This window comes from Phytophthora ramorum (assembly GCF_020800215.1).
Source record: "Phytophthora ramorum isolate Pr-102 chromosome Unknown Phyram_PR-102_s0012, whole genome shotgun sequence".
In the NCBI taxonomy this organism is placed as follows: Eukaryota; Oomycota; class Peronosporomycetes; order Peronosporales; family Peronosporaceae; genus Phytophthora; species Phytophthora ramorum.
This window is the reverse complement of record NW_027150658.1, coordinates 1,723,011-1,743,984: the sequence shown is the minus strand read 5'-3', so window position 1 is coordinate 1,743,984 and position 20,974 is coordinate 1,723,011. Positions and strand designations below refer to the sequence as shown.

At 55.2% G+C, this 20,974-nt stretch overlaps 7 protein-coding genes across 7 annotated transcripts; 4 read left to right on the top strand and 3 right to left on the bottom strand.

The window, feature by feature from the left end:
• Positions 1-172: 172 nt before the first annotated feature.
• KRP23_11766 (Xenotropic and polytropic retrovirus receptor 1) lies at positions 173-1,820 on the top strand (the record flags this gene model as incomplete). The annotated part of the gene is made up of 2 exons (XM_067882340.1): positions 173-798; positions 869-1,820. The coding sequence occupies 2 exons, from the start codon at positions 173-175 to the stop codon at positions 1,818-1,820; spliced, it is 1,578 nt and encodes a 525-aa protein (XP_067740603.1).
• A 142-nt stretch (positions 1,821-1,962) lies between these two features.
• Positions 1,963-3,375, bottom strand: KRP23_11765 (Molybdate transporter 1; the record flags this gene model as incomplete). The annotated part of the gene is made up of 1 exon (XM_067882339.1): positions 1,963-3,375. The coding sequence occupies one exon, from the start codon at positions 3,373-3,375 to the stop codon at positions 1,963-1,965; it is 1,413 nt and encodes a 470-aa protein (XP_067740602.1).
• A 308-nt stretch (positions 3,376-3,683) lies between these two features.
• On the bottom strand, positions 3,684-6,936 carry KRP23_11764 (26S proteasome non-ATPase regulatory subunit 1-like protein A; the record flags this gene model as incomplete). Its single annotated transcript, XM_067882338.1, has 3 exons — positions 3,684-6,620; positions 6,690-6,736; positions 6,912-6,936. 3 exons carry the CDS (start codon positions 6,934-6,936, stop codon positions 3,684-3,686), a joined length of 3,009 nt encoding a protein of 1,002 aa, XP_067740601.1.
• A 2,323-nt stretch (positions 6,937-9,259) lies between these two features.
• Positions 9,260-10,690, top strand: KRP23_11763 (L-amino acid oxidase; the record flags this gene model as incomplete). Its single annotated transcript, XM_067882337.1, has 1 exon — positions 9,260-10,690. One exon carries the CDS (start codon positions 9,260-9,262, stop codon positions 10,688-10,690), a length of 1,431 nt encoding a protein of 476 aa, XP_067740600.1.
• A 658-nt stretch (positions 10,691-11,348) lies between these two features.
• Positions 11,349-12,770, top strand: KRP23_11762 (L-amino acid oxidase; the record flags this gene model as incomplete). The annotated part of the gene is made up of 1 exon (XM_067882336.1): positions 11,349-12,770. One exon carries the CDS (start codon positions 11,349-11,351, stop codon positions 12,768-12,770), a length of 1,422 nt encoding a protein of 473 aa, XP_067740599.1.
• A 183-nt stretch (positions 12,771-12,953) lies between these two features.
• On the bottom strand, positions 12,954-14,615 carry KRP23_11761 (Carbon catabolite repressor protein 4-like protein 3; the record flags this gene model as incomplete). The annotated part of the gene is made up of 7 exons (XM_067882335.1): positions 12,954-13,199; positions 13,278-13,412; positions 13,485-13,703; positions 13,782-14,001; positions 14,060-14,203; positions 14,262-14,319; positions 14,390-14,615. 7 exons carry the CDS (start codon positions 14,613-14,615, stop codon positions 12,954-12,956), a joined length of 1,248 nt encoding a protein of 415 aa, XP_067740598.1.
• A 104-nt stretch (positions 14,616-14,719) lies between these two features.
• Positions 14,720-15,148, top strand: KRP23_11760 (DNA-directed RNA polymerase II subunit rpb11; the record flags this gene model as incomplete). The annotated part of the gene is made up of 2 exons (XM_067882334.1): positions 14,720-14,862; positions 14,932-15,148. The coding sequence occupies 2 exons, from the start codon at positions 14,720-14,722 to the stop codon at positions 15,146-15,148; spliced, it is 360 nt and encodes a 119-aa protein (XP_067740597.1).
• Positions 15,149-20,974: the final 5,826 nt, after the last annotated feature.

The window sequence follows — 20,974 nt, the reverse complement described above, 5'->3', positions numbered from 1 at the left end:
ATTATCCACTTGCCTCTCTCGTTTGCTGCTTTGCCGCGTATACAATGCACTTTGCCAACAGAACTTGCGTACGTGGCGTCCTCAACGTCTGTCGTCTATTTTTGCCTCGATTTTCGTACATAACGGCGTGGCAGATCGCCGTTCAGCACGCCGCAGTCTCAGTTTCGCCAAGATGGAGGAGCAGCTCCCGGCCGCGTACCATGTGAACACGTGGTTCTTCGTGTGCGGGCCGCTAGCCGTCAACACGTTTCTGCTGGGGCTGGCGGCCAACCTGCACGTGTTCAAGAAGCACAACTTGGCCTTCGACCGGGTCATGGACATGCGGCCGGACGAGGTGCCTTCAGCCGGCGGCGTGTTCCGCACGGCCGTCGCCATGTTCGTGCTACAGCTGCTGCTGTTCAACGGAGAGGCGGCCCGGCGCGGCGACCGCTTCGGCGTGGACGAGACGCGCATGGAGATGCTGCTGCTGGCCTACGTGTTCGTGGCCGCGGCGCTGCTGCTGTGCCCGCTCGACGTGTTGCACTACAAGTTCCGCCTCTTCCTGCTGCGCAAGCTCGCGCGCTGCTTCTGGCCCTTCCAGTACCTGTCGCTCAAACTGCCGGCCCACGCCACACCCTTCATTGAGGTATTCATCGCTGACGGCATGACGTCGCTGTCCAAGTTCATCCAGGACCTGTCGGTGGCGCTCATGCTGCTGCTCATGTCGTTCACAAGCGAGCCTGAGGACGTGAGAGAGTCCTACATCTCCAAGCTCAAGGGGTCTCCGCTGCCCTACTTTGCTGCTAGCACGCCCTACATGTGAGTGACGGTGGGTGGGTGGTGAAGCTCTGGAAGGGAGACTAATGCTGACTGTTGTTTTGTGGTGCAGTATTCGAGCGACGCAGTGTTTAATTTCGTTCCAGCGGACGCCCAGTGTGAACGACCGGTTCCTGCACTTGCTCAATACGATGAAATACTGCTCGAGCTTGCTGGTGATCTCGGTGGGAGCGTACCCCATGCTGATGGGGCTGGCGCGGCCCGAGCAAAGTAGCTTCTTTCTGCTCTGTGCCGTGTTCAACTCGCTGTACTCGTTCCTGTGGGACGTCGTCATGGACTGGGGGCTCGGTCAGCCCAAGCTGCCTCGACGCGTGGCGTTCTTGCGGCACCAACTGACCTACCGCCCACGTAAGATCTACTACGTGATTATCGCGGTGGACTTTGTGCTGCGGATCATGTGGGTGACCAAGTGGTGGGATTGGATGCACCGCGGGGTGCACTTCAAGCTCGTCGCACAGGTCGCAGAGGTCGTTCGCCGCGTCATCTGGAACTTCGTGCGCGTCGAGTGGCAGTGCATCAAGTTGGATATCCTCGGCAGCAAGAAGCTCTCTGCTGACAGCCTGGAGCTCGAAGAGATCATTGAGAAGGTGCCCCTCATGGGCGACGATGAGGACGATGAAGCTGTGGACGTTATGAAACCGAGAATGAGGACGCTGAGTCGACCGAGCTCCTTTTCTTCCGCGGAAGCTAGCGGGACGGAAACGAACAGCACGCTCAGCCAGAGCCCTCCTCGTGACAGCAATGGCAACGAGCTACTCCTTCACGTGATGAGGTATGTCGCCAAGGAGGAGAACGTGGCTTCAAGCGCCGATGTAGCGATTAATGCGCAGCGAGATGAAATGATTGCGCCTGCTGCCATCACGGTTGCAAGCTACCCTGGCAAACCGCAGGCGATGCTGGTTAGTGGTGGCGACCGCACTGCGTCCACGCACCTCCGACGAGAGTCGAGCCCAAATAAAGCGACCCCCAGCTCTGCTGATGGTGTGGAAGTCGCGCAAATGTAAAATTGAAGCATGACCGAACCGCCAAAATACGACATAGATGCATTGCTCCATTCGCCTGCTTCGTATTCGTACAAGAGTTCCTCTGCAAGAGTCCTTCAACCTCCCGATTTTGCTAGTAGTTCGTAGCAAATTGCTACGACCTTCAAATGGTGTTACCTCTCGAAACAGCAACTGACAGGCGAAGCAGTACATGGCAGCTGAGGCCGAGCAGGAAGCCCACGCCGGTGTTGAACGCGAGGCAGCCCGACGTTGTGGCCAGCAGCAGCAGCGCAGTGTCGTGTTCGCCGAGGTCGATCTTCAGCCCAACAATGGCGAGGCTCAGCCCGCTGAACACCAGCATCACCCCCAGCACAGACGACGGGAAGATGCCCGTCTGGAGCAGCGCTACGCACGTAGAGCCGAGGAGCAGAGCGAAGAACACCTTGAAGGCTCCTAGGAACACCATCGCCAAGCTGCTGCGAGCGCCGAAAGTGTACTGAGAGGCCAACCCGCCGGCGCCGTGGCAGACTGGCAGCATGCCGAACCACGAGAAGAGCAGATTCCCACCGGCAATACTGAAGCACACGCGACGCACGCCTGCGGGCTTGTCGTGAGTCGGGAACAGCTCTGCAGCCAGTGATTCGAGAGCTACCACCGAATTCAAAAGAGTGAGCGGCAGTTGCGGCAACACGAGGTACACGAACGCCTGGCCGAAGTCGTGCGCCGAGGGGACCACCGGGGCAACGAACTTCGGTCCGAAGGCGAGAGAAGGCAAGTGGTATTCCTCCCGCAGGCGAACATACTGGTACACTGCGACCGCCATTCCGTACACGAAGAGCAGGAGAGCCATCGGCATTTTGCGGTTACGGATGAACACGATGCAAAGTGCTCCAAGTAGCAGTGAGATGCAGACCGAATCCAGGCCGAGCCAAACGATCTTGTCCTTGCTTTCAGCGTCGATAGCAGAGAGCACGTCCAAGCTCGGTGAAGGTGCAAACTTGACTTCTTTCACGTACGCGCTCTTGAACCCCTTCCCCATCAAGCTGATCCCGACACCCAACTGAATGCCGCGCACAATCGCGGCTGGCACGACCTTGCTCGCCTGCGTGATGATGTCGGTGATCGCTAGGAACCCCACGATAGACCCCATGAGAAGTCCTGCAGCGATAATTTGCTCGTTGGGAAGCCTATCAGCGATAGCCACGGCGGCGATCGTCTTCATGGGCTGCACCGGGATCGGTACGTTGAAGTGGAGTGCCAAGCTTGAGGTGAAGACTCCCGCGAAGAACAGCGCTGCGCCAAACTCGATCTGCGGCTCCCCATTCACCCGCCCGATAGCCAACGCAGTGAGAAGCGGTAAGAAGAGTCCGATGTCTCCCAAAGCTCCCGAAGCTTCCTGCAGAGTCATAAACTGCTTCATGTACGCTCGCCACCCCGGTCTGGTAAACACGAACAGCTTCCGGTACAGCGGTTGTCCGATCTGCGACCCTGTCACCTTCGCAAAGCGGTCACCAGCGCCTACAGGCAGCATGGGCGTCGCCGCCGAATCCCCGAGGTCGTCTGACAGGCCCAACATGTAATGTACTTCTCTTGGTTCGAGGGGGGATCTGTGAATGCGTCCAAAGATGAGAGGGGCGCGCGTGCATGCAAATCAATTGTTTTCTAAGTCTAAAGTATCTGACGAGGGCAGCCAAATGCGAGCGCTTGATTGAAAAATTATATTCGAGTTGTTGTGTCGCTCACGGGTGGTCTGACCTCATCCTTCTGCTACCGATGCCCCGTCAGCGACGGAGTCGAGTCGAGTAGGGAGGGTGCTGAACAAAGCCCGATCCCCATGTCGGTCTGTACGCCGAGCCTGAGGCCTCTTGTCCTGTACGTACATACCTACTGCGGGGGCTCCCACTCGAACGGCTCAGGCGGGTCCGCTTCGTTTTCCGCGCCAGCGGCAGCGGGTGCCTTCACAGCCTCCACATCCTCGGCCTCGTCGGGCGTTGTGTCGCGCAGCATGATCACACCTGCCAGTCTCTGCGTTGGGTGCATCACCGGAACGTACCTCTGCGCTGTGTCCAGGGAGATTACAGACTCCTGTGCCAACGTCACACGAGCGGGAGTCGTAAATGTGAACACGCTCGGCTCCTTGACCGGCGCTGCCTTCTTGACAGTTGCTGGTTTGGCTCCCTCGGCATCCACCTCCATCGCATCACTGCTCTCCTCCTCCTTCTTCTCTTCGTCGGCAGCGGGCACCTCCTTCTCCTCCATGACGATATCACCACTAGCATCAGACGGCTTGACAGTCTTCTCCTTTGCGTCCTGCTTAGCCTGGCGCGCACGTGCCTTGGCCGTTGTGGACAACACAGCCGTCGCTACCAGCTCTTTCTTTTCTTCCTTCTTCTCTTCCATGCGCTTAGGCGTGGCAAAGGCTGACTTCTTAGCATTACACGTGAGTTCAAAGCCACGAGGAAGCTTCAAGTCCTTGTTAAGGCCAACCACCATCGTCGTCTGGAATGACAACTCCAAGAAGTTAAAGAGAGGGTACCAGAACCAGTGCTGTGCCCAAATGGCCAGGCCCACCACAGCGGCCATCTTCGTAAAACCAGTGTGCGACTGCAGCGAAATAACAACATTGCGTCCGCCAGCGTCCAAGATACCTTGAGCCAGAATAGCGCCCATCTTGGTCATCGTGGTTACGTGCTTATCCGTAATCAGCTTCAGGATCTTCGCGCGGATGGCGGCCACCTTCGGGTTACGGCCCTCAGACTCCTGCATAATAACCATGGCCAAGGCCAAAAGCGCACCTTGGCGCACGTAGTCCACAGCATCGTCAAGCAGAGGCTCCAGCAGCTGGATTGCCTCGTTTTTGGCGGTACCAGCACAAGCAATGCCCACAGCCACACAAGCTCCGTAACGCACGTGAGGATTAAAACTCTCAGCCAGCAGCGACACCAGCTTAGGCACCTGCACAGGGGTGCGGAACAGAATGAAACCCAGGCATGTGACGGCGGCGCGGCGCACATCGTCTGACACGTCGCTCACAGCCACGTGCAGCAGTCGCCGAATAGCCGTGTTGTTGGCAGTGCCGGCGTAGGCCATAGCCACCGTGTACATCCCTCCGTAGCGGATCAGCGGGTCCTTGTCGCGCGTCAACTGTTCAATCAGAGTGTCCGCCTGCTCTTCGCGCTCGTACATCATCAGTGCAATACCCATCACACAACCGCGGATGATCTTCTCGTGCTTGGTGTCGTGCGCATATGCCAACAAGTCCTTCACAATCTCACCGTTACGTGCTTCGCCGCCGGCACCAAGCAGAACGAGACCAATGGCAATGCCTGCACCTTCACCAGCGACGGCTGAATCAGTGAACAGAATAGTCTTCAACTCTTCGTACAGCTCATAGTCGTGCGAGGCCAGGCCGCACAGACCAATACCCAAACAGGCGCCATGCTGCACGGTCTCGTCCGACCCAGCATTTTTAAGCGCATTACGCAGGTAGTCCATCGTAGTCTTGCTACCCGATCCCGCAAAGCCCTTGTTAGCGTGGATCAGGCCCATCGCGTAGAGAGCACCACCCTCCGAGTAAGGAGAGGTCGTCATACCACCTTGCGGCAAATAAGGGGCCAGAAGGTTCATGCTTTCACGAACGTGGCCCTTGTGCACAACACCTAGGCTAGCTGTAGCCGTAAACTTCGCCCAGTTCGTGGCCTTGCCGAGCCACTCCAGGTTTTCGCGCAAAAATGCATCCGAGGTCGTACCGCAGTTCATGTAAGCGTGAGCGATCACCGCAGCGTGGTGCAGCACCGAGTTGCGGTTTTCCACAGCAGTCTTAACGGTCTTCATAACAAGCGGGTCTGAGTCGCTCTGGCTGTGCAGAAAGTCTAACTTCAGGTCCACCAGGAATTCACCTGACAAGACCTGCTTCAATTTAGCCAGCTTCTCCCAGTAATCAGCGCGAGCACCTGCGGGGGCCGGCGGAGGGGTTGCAGGCACAGTCGGAGTGGCAACAACAGGTGCTTCCGTTTTACCTTCCTCGGCCGTAGTGGTCGTATCTGCTGCAGGTTCAGCAGCAGGCGTCGGCGGACTCGGCAGCGAATTGTATACATTCAGGAGGAATTTCTGGTTTTCGTTTTCGTTGAGGTCAAAAGCCACTTGGTAAGCAATGAGGCAGTCACGGTCACTGCCACGCACGAGCTGGTCCAGGATCTTGCCGACTTCCGCGTGGTTGTCCAGCATCTGCAATACCTGGCACACGCTCGCATATTCCTGGGTCGGGCGCGAGCGATACACGTCCAGCATCACCCCGAACACCTTAAGACGGAAGTGGCGGTTGCTCACCACCGTTTTACAGATGTCAAAGCAGTACGATAGTGCCGCGGACACGTCCGTCGCGCGCGCCAGACACTCCTTCACCTGGTCCAGTCGTCGCGTTTCCAGAGCAATGCCCATAGCCTGGCGGAACTCTCCAGCCGCGTAGCAGCGCTCGAACATGCGCTCCACCACGTGCGTGAGGCGCGGGTCCAGCGCCTTCTCGGCCTCGGTGTCCTCCTTGGCCCGCACAGCCACGTAGTTGTCGATGCACGTAGCGATGATCGTGTCTGTGTACTGCGAGCGCGTGTTCAGGTCCAAGTACTTGCCGGCGCCGAGCGCCAGACGCAGAGCGTCCTCGTACTCCTCCAGGTGGAAAAAGCACTTGGACGCCACGTAGGCCGCCAGCTCGCGGTCCGGGAAGCCCTTTTCCTCGGACAGCTCCTCGATGAGCGGGATGGCGTCGGCGATCTCCGCCCAGTAGTGATCCACCACCTGGTTCAGCTTCTGCAGGGCATGGGCCTGGTCGAGTCACAAAGGCGTTAATAAAATCTTCCCTCCGTGCCAAAACACGGCACATTGCTGCTGTACCTTGAGCGCGTTGTCGTCTTCTTCCAGGAGAGCGAGAACGCCCGCAGCTGAGCAGATACAGACAGCGAAGGAGTAAAAGATCCACCGATGGAAAGTTAGATTTGTGACCGCTATACCCCACGCCCAGACGTCGGAATTGCGTAGAATTGTAGACAAGACAGAGGGGCTGGAGGGAGGCACAGGGGGAGGAGCCCCGCCGAGTGTGGGTGTCGTTAAACGTACCGGAGTTGCCGAGCGCGACGGTCATGCTTTCTCTTCCCTTTGTTGCTTCACTCCAGAAAGAAATCTTCTCCTTGCTTCCCCCACAGGCTAAACTCGTACCTAGACGAAAGGAAACGGTACGATTGCGATCTAGGCGTGTTTATTACAAATAAAGCTGTGACGTTCTCACTTGGTATTTGTATCCTTGGTGCTTGCAAGAATAAAACAATTACAACAGTGTAGCCAGAGTTGAAGTGGATCGTATCCGAAAAGATACTTTTGTGTCTGTTGCCGCAGTCTGCGCCATTCAAATCCTTCCTATGCCGATTATTCAGCGAAAATGGGGCGGGCAAGCAAGTAAGCAATGCAGCGCCTCATGCAGGTGACGATTTTACCTTGGGCCGGCTCTACAGCTTTCAGGACCGAGGTTACATCGTTTGGCAACAAAGCTGTACTTTTGTTTATATAGTGAATAGCTGCGACCTCGGTTGTTTTGTAGCTTGCATCACTGCTTGTCAGCAGCAAATATCTGATGCGGTGGGCGTCGCCATGTTTTCAAGCGTTGGGAGTCCCAACGCTAAGCCCAATTTGAACTTGCGAAGGTCTGTCGAGGGTCGCACACTCCGTCCAGTTGCCCAACGAAGGCAGGAGCAACTTGAACGAGGGGTTTGCGCAGTTTGAGCACGACGCTTGGCTTCATCCTCCTCAATGCTGTACATCGAACCAGAAGCCTATCCATCACTACGCGGGCAGAGAGTCGAACAAAACCACTGTTAAACACCTCGGTCGCGGTGAACACCTTTACAAGCATGCATCTCAATGACGTGGAGCCAGCCACACAAGCGCCACCACACTCAGCGAACTTGCTACAACAATACTAGACTAAACTTACTCTTCATCGCCAAAAGCCGCGCAATTCATTCCGTTAGCGTTACTATCTTCGTATTCCAAATCAATTCGCCATCCACGCGGAATTGTTGACCATTGCTCGTCATTTTACCACGCAGCGTGGTGCTTGAAACACTGGTTTTCCTGCAGGCTGCAGGAACTGCGAGGGATTGCGTCTACAGAGTGCAATCGGGCACTTCACCTCTTCCAATGTGCCTTGCCAAACCTTGTCTCCTTGGCGTGAGCATTCGTGGGGATCAATCCAGCTGCTCCCTGTTCACTGTGATCGGCTGATAAAATGCTGTCGGATCTTTGGGCGGCACATTCTGCCGCACAAGTATGCGCGGCAACCAGCAAGCAAGCCATTTCCACGATCGACACCTGGTTGGCGGACGATGGAGCTGTCGCCCGCGCATTGGTGCTTTCCGTGGGTCCGCAGCCAACCGCGCACTCAGAACCGGGGCAACAACGAAAGAAACGTTGACAGTCGAGTCCATGCAGAAACCAGGTTGTACTCCCTGATAGCTGATACAACTTGCAGAAATTTGACATTCGGTAACGCCACCTCCCGGCAAATTATCCAACGAGTACAGGTTTCAGAGGGTCAGCTTGCGGTCGTTAGCAAGTGCTTCGTCGAGTTTACACTTGATCGCCCCGGTGGTAATGGCTGTGCCAAACAGCTTTGCGAATTACATTGCGAATCGTGGTTGTATTCGACTGATGCCCCCCCCTCATCCACCTTGAGAATGCCTAGTGTCCTTTACCACAAATGTAAACAAAGTAGTAGCTGGATAAGTATCTACGAACAACGAGCAAGCGTTCAGCAGTACAGCTTCGGCGAAAGCTCATAGTGTCAAGAGCTTGGCACTAAAAGGGATAGTCAACAGCCACCATACTGCAAGGTGATCTCGGGCTGTGGTACAGTCAAGTCGACACAACTTGTGACACCGCAATCGTTGCGCTATCTAGAATGAAGGCGAGAAAAATAGATGGAATCGCCCTGTCGGTGGTGGAGCTTGGCTCCTCTTGCCTTTCTGGTGGGGCTACCACGAAATCCGCTGGTGCTCGCAGCGCATGAAGACATGCAGCTCTTCCGGCAGTGCGGTGCCACTGCAGAATAGTATCATGGCAAGGCAGGTTTCGTCTCGATGGGTCTGCTAGAGAAACGTTTCAACAACTCGTCTTTGCTGCCGGCGCTTACAAATCCAAGTCAAGACGTGTGGTGGCCTGCTCTCTGTCCGCTGCCCGCTCCGATCCGAGTTGCGTTGACTGGACGTTTGTAAGTGGACGAGCGGACGCTCGTCCACTGAAGCAACGGGATGGGGATAAAAGTTGTAGCAAGCAGCAACTGCTATCTGCACGTATCCGCCGACGGCGAACCTCTGGCTAGCAATGCACCCGCAGCACCGAGCTTGTCATTTCCACATTGGACGCGTGTCTGCAATAGCTGCTTCTGTTGCTTCGTAAGGACTCAAGAAAAAATGAAGGTCGTGGTTGTTGGCTCCGGCATCGGTGGCATTTCCGCCGCCTATCACTTGGTCAAGGATGGCCACGAGGTCGTACTGCTCGAGAAGAACGAGACGCTCGGTGGACACACGTACGAGATGGACATCGACGGCGAGATGGTGGACATCGGCTTCATGATGTTCGGTGATTCGAACCCCAACGTCAAGGCGTGGTTCAAGTCCCTTGGCCTGACAGAGGCCGATGGAACCACCAAGAAGCGCATTCCCATGAGCCTGACGGTCAGCTCCAACATCAAGGGCGACTTGCAGTTCTCGTCCCGTGCTCCGTTCCACGGTAGTGTTCTCAACCTCTTCGACCTCCGCATCTGGCGTGTCCTGCGTGACATCTACCGCTTCACGATGGACCTCATGACCATGCCCGTGAAGGAGGACATCACCACTCGCGAGTGGATCGCCAAGGGGCAGTACTCCAAGGAGTTCTTCCACCACTATTTCCTCGCCTTCGTCTCCGTGCTGTGGACGGTACCCAAGAACGACGTGCTGGACCTGCCTGTGACGCAGTTCCTGCGCGCGTTGAAGACGCACTCCAACTCGCTGTACATCCCGCTGTGGCAGGTGGTCATGCGTACGCTGGGTCGCCGTTCGGCTCGTCCGAAGCACCTTTGGTGGTACATTGGTTCGGCTTACATTGAGCCCTTCCTGAAGATTTTCACTGAAGAGTACAATGGTACGGTGCGCTACAACGCCACCGTCGACCAGGTTGAGAAGGGTGGCAAGGCCGTCATCCTTGAGGGTGGCGAACGCATTGAGTGCGACCATGTCGTGCTGGCCACGCACGCTGACGAGAGCGCGCACATGCTGCGTTGGAGCGAGAAGTCGTACCGCTCGCTGATGCGCTTCTACTTCCACAAGAGCATGATGTACGTCCACCGTGACCCCGCGCTTCTCCCGAAATCAACCAAGGTGTGGAGCAGCTGGAACGTGCTAATCTGCAACGAGGACCAGTACATCCTCACCTACTGGATGAACCGCATCCAGCACCTCAACAGCAAGAAGGACGTTTTCGTGACGATCACTCCGTACGAGGAGTTCGAGGGCCAACGCCCCGACGCTGACAAGACCATCTCAGCGTTCCGTTGGGACCACCCGCGTCTGCTGGCGGACTGCGTCCCGCAGGACGAGATCATCCAGGAAGAAGGCGTCACGCTTTCTGGCTGTTGGCTGGGCCGTGGTTTCCACGAGGATGGCTTCGTGGCCGGCCGCCGCGCAGCTGCGATCATCCGCGACCCGAAGCACACGAAGACGGTGCTTTACGAGGACCCGGGCAATATCACGACTCCACCGGTGCCCCCTTTCGGCATCCCGCTCAGCTTCCACCTCTTCGGCGCTACCGTTATCGGCCTGGCTGGCTACGGAATTGCCAAATACCTGGACGTCCAGTTCTAATAGATGTACGCGGCGTGTATTGAGTAGCTGTATTAGGTTTTGAATAGGGCCGAGCGCGCACGGAGTTAGAGCGTGCTGTATGCAGAATACAGATAGCCTTTGTATCTCCCAATTCGACAAATTGTTTTTTTCTTCCTCTTCCAATTATGGCGACACCCTCAGTGAGGTGACACAAGTGCGCTCAGCTCGGACCAGACCGCCAACGGTGCAGGGTTGCGTACGATACGCTGCAAGCATACGCGCACTCGGTGACAACGACAGAGACAGGCAAGTTTTGCCGTCGGTGCTCTCGGCACCACCGCAAAAAGCAGCTTCAACGTGTTGCCCTTAGCATGTAACAACTGACTAGAACATTGCTCTCCGCAGTGCCGCCGTTTCCTCGCACATAGTACAGCAAAAATGCTTCGCTGTAGTCATTAATTCCTGCTTCGAAATGGTTTTCGCGGTTGAAGTGGTCTCGTGCGTCCTCCGAGTCCATCCGCTGCACTGTCCAATCCCTTGGTTTGACTTAGTCTTTGTAAGTGGACTCGCTCGAGTGTGTGTCCCCTCACAAACTCCAAGTCAGCGGTCCTGTGGCGGTGAAAAGGGGAGCGTTGGCTCGCGCGAGACGCTCGCAACATTCATTTCGCAACCTGCAGCTCTAGACTCCCGCGCAACCATGAAGGTCGTCGTGGTCGGCTCCGGCATCGGCGGCACCTCCGCCGCCTATCACCTGGTCAAGGACGGTCACGAGGTCGTACTGCTCGAGAAGAACGCGACGCTCGGCGGACACACGTACGAGATGGACATCGACGGCGAGATGGTGGACATCGGCTTCATGATGTTCGGCGACTCGAACCCCAACATCAAGGACTGGTTCAAGTCGCTGGGCATCACGCAACCGGACGGCACGACCAAGAAACGCATCCCCATGAGCCTCACGGTCACGTCAGACATGGAGGGCGACATGCAGTTCTCGTCCCGTGCTCCGTTTCACGGTAGTGTTCTCAACCTCTTCGACGCTCGCATCTGGCGCGTGCTCATCGACATCTACAAGTTCACGATGGACCTCATGACCATGCCCGTGAAGGAGGACATCACCACTCGGGAATGGGCTGCCAAGGGCCGCTACTCAAACGAGTTCTTCCGCCACTACTTCCTGGCCTTTGTGTCCATCCTCTGGACGGTGCCCAAGCACGACGTGCTGGACCTGCCTGTGACGCAGTTCCTCCGTTGCCTTAAGACACACTCCAACTCGCTCTACATCCCGCTGTGGCAGGTGGTTCTAGGCGCGCTGGGACGTCGTACGGACCGTCCGAAGCACCTCTGGTGGTACATCGGCTCCGCCTACATCGAGCCCTTCCTCAAGTTCTTCACGGAGGAGTACAATGGTACGGTGCGTTACAACGCCGCTGTCGAGCAGGTCGAGAAGGGCGGCAAGGCCGTGATTCTCAAAAGCGGAGAGCGTATTGAATGCGACCACGTCGTGCTCGCCACCCACGCTGATGAGAGTGCTGAAATGCTGCGTTGGAGCGAGAAGGCCTACCGCTCGCTGATGCGCTTCCACTTCCATAAGAGTATGATGTACGTGCACCGCGACCCGATCATGCTGCCGCAGTCGAACAAGGTGTGGAGCAGCTGGAACGTCCTCATCACGAAGGATGACCAGTACGTCCTGACCTACTGGATGAACCGTATCCAGCGCCTCAACAGCAAGAAGGACGTTTTCGTGACCATTACGCCGCACGACTTCCAGGGCAAGTGTCCTTCTCCTGAGCAAACTATCTCCGCTTTCCGTTGGGACCACCCGCGTCTGCTGGCGGACTGCGTCCCGCAGGACGAGATCATCCAGGAAGAAGGCGTCACGCTCTCTGGCGCCTGGTTGGGCCGTGGTTTCCACGAGGATGGCTTCGTGGCCGGCCGCCGCGCAGCTGCGATTATCCGCGACCCGAAGCACACGAAGACGGTGCTTTACGAGGACCCGGGCAACATTCCGGTCCCGCCAGTGCCCCCTTTCGGTATTCCGTTGAGCTTCCACCTGGTTGGTGTTACCGTCATTGGCCTGGTGGGCTACGGTGTCGCCAAGCTGCTGGAGAAGTAATAGAGCATGCTGTTGTTCCGCGATGGTGAAAGTTGAATCGATTTATTGCTTCATCGATAGGGGGTGAAGCTTTCGAGACTTCATGTACTTCGAAGTAGAAGATTTTTCATTGACAACACAAAGTGATTTCCCATATATTCTTCAGTAAGAGCTATTCGTGAACAGCAAACTGCTTCAGATCGCTCAGCGCAGCGAAAAATCGGCAATCAGCGACAGATGGTCGCTCGAATGCTCTGTGCTAGGCAACTCGACGTTTTTAAACAGAATTCCGGCAGGGATCATTTCCACAACTCCGTGGCAATGCAGCGAGCTCCGAGTGAACCAGATGTAGTCAACCGTGCCCTTGGAGCCGTTGTGGAATATGGTAAACTTTGGTTCTCCCGTACTCTTATCATTCGGTGACTGAGCGTACGCACTTGAAAAATCGAGCTGAAGTTAGACACAACAAGTGTTGAGGTTAGCCGACAAGTTTCGATTTTCCTTGAAGCAGGGCCATTGTGGTTGTACCTCGTGCGAATATGTCGTATCGGCACCGAAATCTCGGAAGTCATCTCGGCGAGCTCTATTGCTGTTAAACTTCCCGAAGGCAGTGCCATTTCCGTAATGACGAGCGCGATCATTTTCATTCGTTCGAACTGCTTTCTGCTCGTTGGAAAAACAGCGTACAATCAGCGTTGCCATCATGTCAAACCACATATCGAACCCATGATTCACCTTAAGCGCATACGTGTCCAGGTTTTGACCGGATAAACCGTAGCGAGAGAGACCAGATGCATTTAGCTCTCCCGTGGATAAAAAGTGATACAGTGGACTGTGCGGCGCCAGATTAAAATCACCGGAGAGAAGTACCGGAAGCGTTAGGTCGTGCTCTTGCCGCAGAGACGTTAAATGCTTTAGTAGCATATCCAACTGGGCCAGCTTAATCTCACCACGCTGTATTCCACAAAGCACGAGCAAACGACAAAGTCAGTATGCTGCGTGAGTACATCGACAGCCAGTCAGCGCACGCACATTAGGATTGAACAGCAAATGCGTATTCGCGACCACAAAACGAGTCGGGCTTGCACCATTTGCCTCGTTTTTCGCCTCCACCACTGCTGTCAGTGCAATATTGTCGCGGTTCAGCACCGGGTGGTCCGGTACACGATACTCAATCGGGTGGGACGACACAATGCGGAACATGCTCTTCTTCACGAAGATAGCGCAGCCGTCGTGGGTCGTCTCTCCAGTTCTGCCAAGACAGTGTCAGTCTCCTTATCCCAGCATGTCCCTTCTCCAGTCCATCCCACCTTCTCTTGTAAACGCCAACAAAGCCCGCCTTCTCCATCCTAGGCTCGAAGAAATCCTCATAGTGGTCCACCTCCTGCAGGTTCACCACGTCCGGCTCCCACCGCAAAATCTCCTTCACCAGACGCTCTCGACGATACTCCCAGCTAGAAACAGCCACACAGTCAGCACTGCGAATCACAGGCCAATGGTGCGGCCACTCACTCGTATTTCACGTGACACTTGGCTGGCTCGTTCTTGCGGTCGTTAACCACCAAATAATCTGCACCAAAAAAGCATTTAGCACCAATATACTTATTATGTAGTATGTATTATATTATGCAGCGACTCACCGGCCAGCACGTTGAACGATATGAAGCGGAAGGTGGACGCCGGCGTGTGCACCGTTGGGTCTTCGGCGCTTCTCGGCGGTGCGTACATCATCCAGGGCCTCGGAAACGACTTCGGCTTGCGCGGCGTCCACTTCTGCCGCTTCTCGTCTGTCGGCGCGCTTCTGTCGTCCGCTGGGCGCCTCGCGCGCTGCCGCTGAGGCCGCGTTGGAGCCGCCGTACCCTCCATCAGATAAGTGAAGAGTGACTGTCAGTTCAAAAAAAAGCTTGTGTAGTACGTCAAATAAGGTGCACCACACTGCTCAGTCGCGAATTTCAGTCGAAGGAAGCAGCATGAACGCGCCGAGCCGTAGCGACTCGTACCTGCTGCCCGAGGGCGCGCAGAAGGTGACGTACGAGAAGGACACCAAGATCTCCAACGCCGGCAAGTTCACCGTCTTGCGTGAGGACCACACCATGGGCAACCTCATCCGCATGTGAGCGAACTCAAACGATTGTGCCATCTCTGTATTCGAGACACTAATTATGCTATTTCTCTATTACAGGCAGCTGCTGCGAGACCCGAACGTGACGTTCAGCGGCTATCGCCACCCACATCCGCTCATCCACGACATCATCGTGCGCGTGCAGACCAACGACGCGTCTTCGCCCGTGGAGGCGCTGGCCAACTCCCTGGACGACCTGAGCACTGAGTTCGACGAGATCGCGCAGAAGTTCCGCCGCCTCACAGGCAACTCCAAGGACCCCAGCTCCTTCAGTTAACCCTGTTGTACCTCGGTGTGGGACAATTGATCTCTTAGGCTTGAGTTGGTTTAGCACACATCTCTGCGAAGTACTTTAACGGTAAGGTAAACCAGGACTGCTTCACTCCTCGAAGCGTAATTCTAGATGACCTGTTGCCGCGTTGGGGTGCAGGAGGAGAGACATTGTGATGGCTTCTAGGTGCAGTTGCTGCTCCATAAAAGTTTCCACTGCGAATTCGCGGAGCAGCTCGCGACTTTCAGGATAGTCTACACGCCACTGCGTTTCATCGAGTGGATCCCACACCTCAAACACCACTGCTTCAGCTAGCGGAAGCACTTCGACGCGCACACGGCAATGTACAACATCAGACTCGCTGTCAGCATTGTTCCCATTATCATCGTTGGTGAGGCGAAGCACAGGCGAAACAGAGCGGAAAATGCAGCGGTCTAAGCTGACATCTAACCCCGGAGTATCCGTGCTTGACGTGATGGTACACCTTTCGCAGAGCGATTTGACCAAAACCAACCATGGCGCCTCGCGGGCCAATCGGTGGATATCGTTGCTTGCCGTGGTTATAGTACGCTGTAGTTCCTCGCGCCTCTTCTTGCTAGAGGAAGCTTTTGTCTTTAAAGCCTTTCCCGTTGACGTGGTCGCCGGTGGTGGGTCTGACATTGCGTACAACGCGCGACGAGTTTCCATCATACTTTCACGCAGCTCAGTGAGGCGCTTAGCCACGGTTGAGGTCGAAGGAGCAAGTTCCGGAATCAGTTGCTGCTGCTCGTGGCAGGATTTTGTAAGCGCTACCCACTCGAGTTTCGAGAACACAAAACTCGTGCATCGTAAACACACGTTGGGATCATAGAGCTCAAGTGAAAACAACTGTGTATCGGCATCCACCGCGTCCAACGTGTCGATGGTCTCCAGTTCTAACGCAAAAAGCGAGTATCGAACACGGCGTCCCGAAACTCGACAGCCTCCAGAAGACAACAAAATGCGTCCTGGGCGTATGTGAATCCTTGCCAGCCACGTACGTTGCCGTACTAGAGGACGCCGCCTTTCAGATGCTGTTGGTCGCAACGTAGTTGCTAGTGTCTGTAATACCTCGCCACGTATTCGCTTCCGAGCTCTATCGGCTCGTCGTTGAGCACGCTCTCCACCAAATTTCTCCTTTTCACTTACGGATTGCAACTGCTGGTTTAGAGCGGTAAGCTGCGCCGCCATTGATTTCATCTCCGCTTTAAGAACTTGGCGAGCTGTCTTGTGAGCCCGCCGCTCTTCGTGCAGTAATTTCACATCGCCATTGGTCCCGCCTCCACCAGCAGCATCAATTTCCTCGACACGGATCCTGTGCCCTTGGTCCTTCTCGTTCATTTCAGCACGTTTTGACTCAAGTGTTACCAGTTTGTGCCTGAGTTCGACGCGCTCCGTTTCGGCATCGTTGTGTAGACGAAGTTGAGTCATTTCTAGCTCGAGCTGTAGCGATCTCTGACTATCTCGCAGCATCTTGTTGAATAACTCGTCGCGTTGGAGTTCTTCAGTCATCACCGGAGCAAGTCGAGGAAGTGCGTTCATTCCTGGTCCGTTTCTGCCTCCGCTGATAGCTAGCATCATTCGTGCGTCCGATCTATTATCTTCACGCCCGTGGAGTCGAAGCCGCGGAATTAATCCTCGTGCCATCGTTAGTGTTTGCTCAGGACTGAAGCCACTGCGTGGATAAGGATACAACCGCACCAGTGAGGCAGCCTCCAACAAACTGACTGTAAGTCGGTACGTCGCCGAGGCACCTGGGTTGTATGCGGTGACTACCAGGTTGCGCGCCTGGGCAGGGAAATGATACACTGACACGTAGAAATGTCGTCCACGAAGCCGAATCGACTGGCAGAGCACTCGATGTCGTGCTCGGCGTGGCTTGGCTTGTAGTGCTGCTAACGCTTCGAGACGTCGAGCTTCATCCTGGCGCAACCGCTCCTCTCGTTCAAGGCGACGGAGTGCGGATTCATTCAGCTGAATTTCTGGAGAAATCTTCAGCACTTGTGTGCCAATTTTCGGGTATTTTACAGCATCGTTTGGATTTCGGTAGCTAACAGCTTCGCTGTCTGAATCATCTGGGTACTCAAAGTAGAGTAATTCGATAAGTTGGTGCAACAGTTCCTGCTTTCTGCCTGGGGCTAGCAGAGCCTCACGGTCGGGGTCATTACCTCCAGCTCGAAAGACCCATTCAATATCTTGCAATGTCATGCGGAGATGGTAGGTTCGGCTTGTAGCCGGCTCGTAAGCTTCCACCTGCAAACATCGTTTCTTGTCTTTCTCAGTGAGCCCAACACCGTAAAGTCGTCCGTAGATGCCTTCGCCAAAAATTGAGATGACACAGTAACTACGAGAAATTAGGGCTCCTTGAGCTCGAAGAAGCACTCGTTGGGGTCGTACCACGGGACTACCGGGGCTCGTAGAATTAGCAGACGATGTCGAGGTAAGACGAGATGGAATATGAAATCTATGGCTTTCGTATCTCGCCCACTTGCCACGATTGTTTGGACCAGGGGCCCTCGTCATACCCCATGCTGCTGTTTGGCGTTGGTGCGAGCTGCCACGCATCAACAAGGGTAATTCATCCTGCAACCAGTGTTTGTTGCGATCCCGGACAGGCTCACGCCACTGCTCGGCAGATAACGTCTCATATCCACGATGTTGCAGTGAATGACATGGCATAAGGGCAACTTCGTCACCACCCAGACATTTTTTGGGTATTGCTGCGAGCTGAAGAGCATTGGCTGGTGGATGTAGCTCGTTGTACTCCTGGAGCCGCACGAGCTGCTCCACCACAACGGTGGGGAAGCCGTTGAGGTCGAGAAGGAGTCGCGGTCGCTGCAGCAACTCCACTCCTAGCGCTGGCAACGGCGATCCGATTTCATTCGACGTCGAGGAAGGCGACGATAGAGGTGAACGCGCAGCTTCTCGTCCTGCAATGTCGTCGATAAGGCTGTCGAGCTGCTTCAGAACTCCGGCGTTGTGTCGTCTCGGTGAAAAGGAGGCTGCCAACGGTGTCAGTGTAGTACCAGGCAGCGGATATTTGCGCTGCTTGTGTCTTTGATGAGTTGGTGACAAGGGCGACGATTTCTTCCAGAACTTCCATTGCCATCGTGATACGCTTGATGCAGCCTCCTCCCTCACAGAGTTGGGCGTTTTTAGCCCCTCAGTATTTGAGTTGCTGGTGTCGAGATCGTCGTCATTCTCACTGCGCTCGAGAAGAAGCTGGGGCAGCTCAGTGAACGCCTCTTTTGGTGAGCGCGGCAAGTTCATCGCCCATGTGCGGAGTCGTGCCAAACGTCGTAACGGTGCATCGCTTTGTGTGACTTCGAGCAATATATTTAGTCAAGGGCGTTGAAAGCTAATCTACGTTTGTAGACGACACAATGTCGGGGCTGTCCGTTTTGCCTTGGCAAGGCAACCATACACGTTTTTGTTGCTGGGCAATGAGGCGCAGTATGAACCATTGGGTAGATGTTGCTGTGCATGGGGGCACAGACCTTGTTGGTTGCTGGTGTTGCAGATTGGCCATCCTTGTACGCAGAAGCTCGCGTCGATGCCGTGCACCAGCATAAGTGTGCCATTGGATTCGAGGCAGTCCTCGCTTTCTTTCCGTGTCGCTGTTGTGTTCAAAACTGCAACCATGGATGGTGTTGGGGTGTCAGGTGACCAATTGGCTGGATCGAGCGTGCTACTGGCTTCAGCTGACGCAAACGCGACCACAGGGATTAACGCAGCGGGGTCACTACCTGCGCACGCACAGGCATAAGTACCAACAACGAAAACGACAGCACACCAGGATGAGGCTCCATGGATTGAGCGAGCCATTGTTCGAGCTCGCAGTCGGCGATGAACGAGCTTGTTGATAAACCACTTGTTCGATACTGTAAACGACGCAATGAACGCTGTGCACAAAAGCTAAATGTGTTCCGCCGCAGCCTCAGCAGCAACAGGTTCCCTTGCGGATAACATTCTCTGAGACTGGCCAGGGAAAATGAAAGGTGGCTGGTTGCCAGAGCTGCACTACTGAAAGGCGCGTGCACGATCGCGTGGCGGTCTATTTCCTGGTGGTTCTCGGTGGGGTCGGCGAGCGCTCAATCGCTCGGTTTCGCTATGCGAAGGGGGGGGGGGGGGGGGGGCACGGAACAGAGGGGCTATTTCGGAGTTGTCTAAGGGTGCCATGTCTTGAAGTGCAGAGCGAGCGGCAGCGAGTCATGGCCGCTGTAGTGATGCGAGGCGAGCCATGCAGGCAGGCAGCACGACGTGCAATCTGAATGCCGAGTATGTTGCTGGCAGTGGTTGTGGCTCGTGGTGTGTGCCACACTGCCTGCTAAAATGGCGAAAAGCGTCCTCGAGGGGACTCGAACCCCCAATCCCCGCCTTCGGAGGGCGATGCCTTATCCATTAGGCCACGCGGACACGCTGGATTCGTACTTTGCGATGCACAAACCCATGCAAATCAAAGATCAATCACCTACAAATGTCGCGCGAATGTACGACATCGCACCGGAAATCTCAAGACGATACGATAGACAAAGCGCACTCCAAAGACAAACACCAATCCTTTCTGGTGACCTCCGGGGCGAGGCTGTACCGAGCACCGTGCGTCGAGACGCCAGTGCGGCAGCTCTGATCATCACAATGATGGGGTCCGGAGATCCGACGAGTTATACTGTACCAATTTCGACTCGAGAGCCAAATTTCCGAGTGTGTGGGAAATACGATACCTATGGATACGTTCATTGATATGGCAAGCGGCACCTACAGTCTACGCTGTACTCTCATCTACCGGTCGTGGACGGCCGTGTAGTTGTAGTACACCTCGTTCTCGTACTCGCTGTCGCAGTACGGGAACGGCACGTCCGAGGTGGTCGGCGCGAACATTACCTTGATTATGTCTTGGTTTCGAAAGCTCGACCAGCGGAGGTTCAAGAAGTTGAAGTTTGCGCAATTTGGTGTGTCCATCTGTTAAACGAGCGTCGACGAATTAACGACGTCAAGGTTGACTTGTCAGTGAAGCTTTGCATTGTCACCTCCAACCTCGAATGAGACTTAGCTATTACTTTTTGTCAATGTGGGGCCTTGCGCATCGCGTAGCAGCGGGCGGTACGCGTGCCAGGAATCTTTGCCAGAAGAAGGGTGCGCGTGTTGTGATCCGATCACGTGTGCTGCATATTGCTGGCAGCAATGTTACCGCAACAAGGAAGGCAACAATATGCACGCCTCAATAAAAAGCGAGGGGCCGGAAGCTAGAGCAACGAGAAAATGCTTCATATTGTCCAACCCGGCATTTCCCTGTACTCGTAGTGTGGCGGCGCAGCAGTCGTGGTGTGGTGGATTCTGGATCAAGCCAGCTTCCGCCGCCAGACGTGAACTTCAAGACTTGACCAATAGACAGTGTGCGACTTGATGCAACCAGGTCAATCACAGAAGGAGCTACGCCTGATCCTGGTGCATCAAGGTCAGCGTGCTTCCTTGGCGATGGCAGAGCCAGACATCTGGCTCTGACCAAACTTTCATGGATCTTGTAGAACAGGCCGCCAGTGATCCAAGTGGAATCGCGGGTTGCCTTACATGTTCCCTTTCATGCTGCCATCAGCATGAAGGCTTCATACTTTCATTGAGAAGGATGGATGGTGACGACTGTCCAAATCTCTCACTCTTCAATTTGCTAGTTACATCACAAGCTACCAATACACTAGGCTACAAGTTCCAGCAGGATCGCCACCTGCCTCGCCCCGTGTTTTGAGTTGCTTCAACCTCCGGAAAACAGCACAAAGAATTCTTTAGTGGTACTGACGTACTACTCGCTCAAGT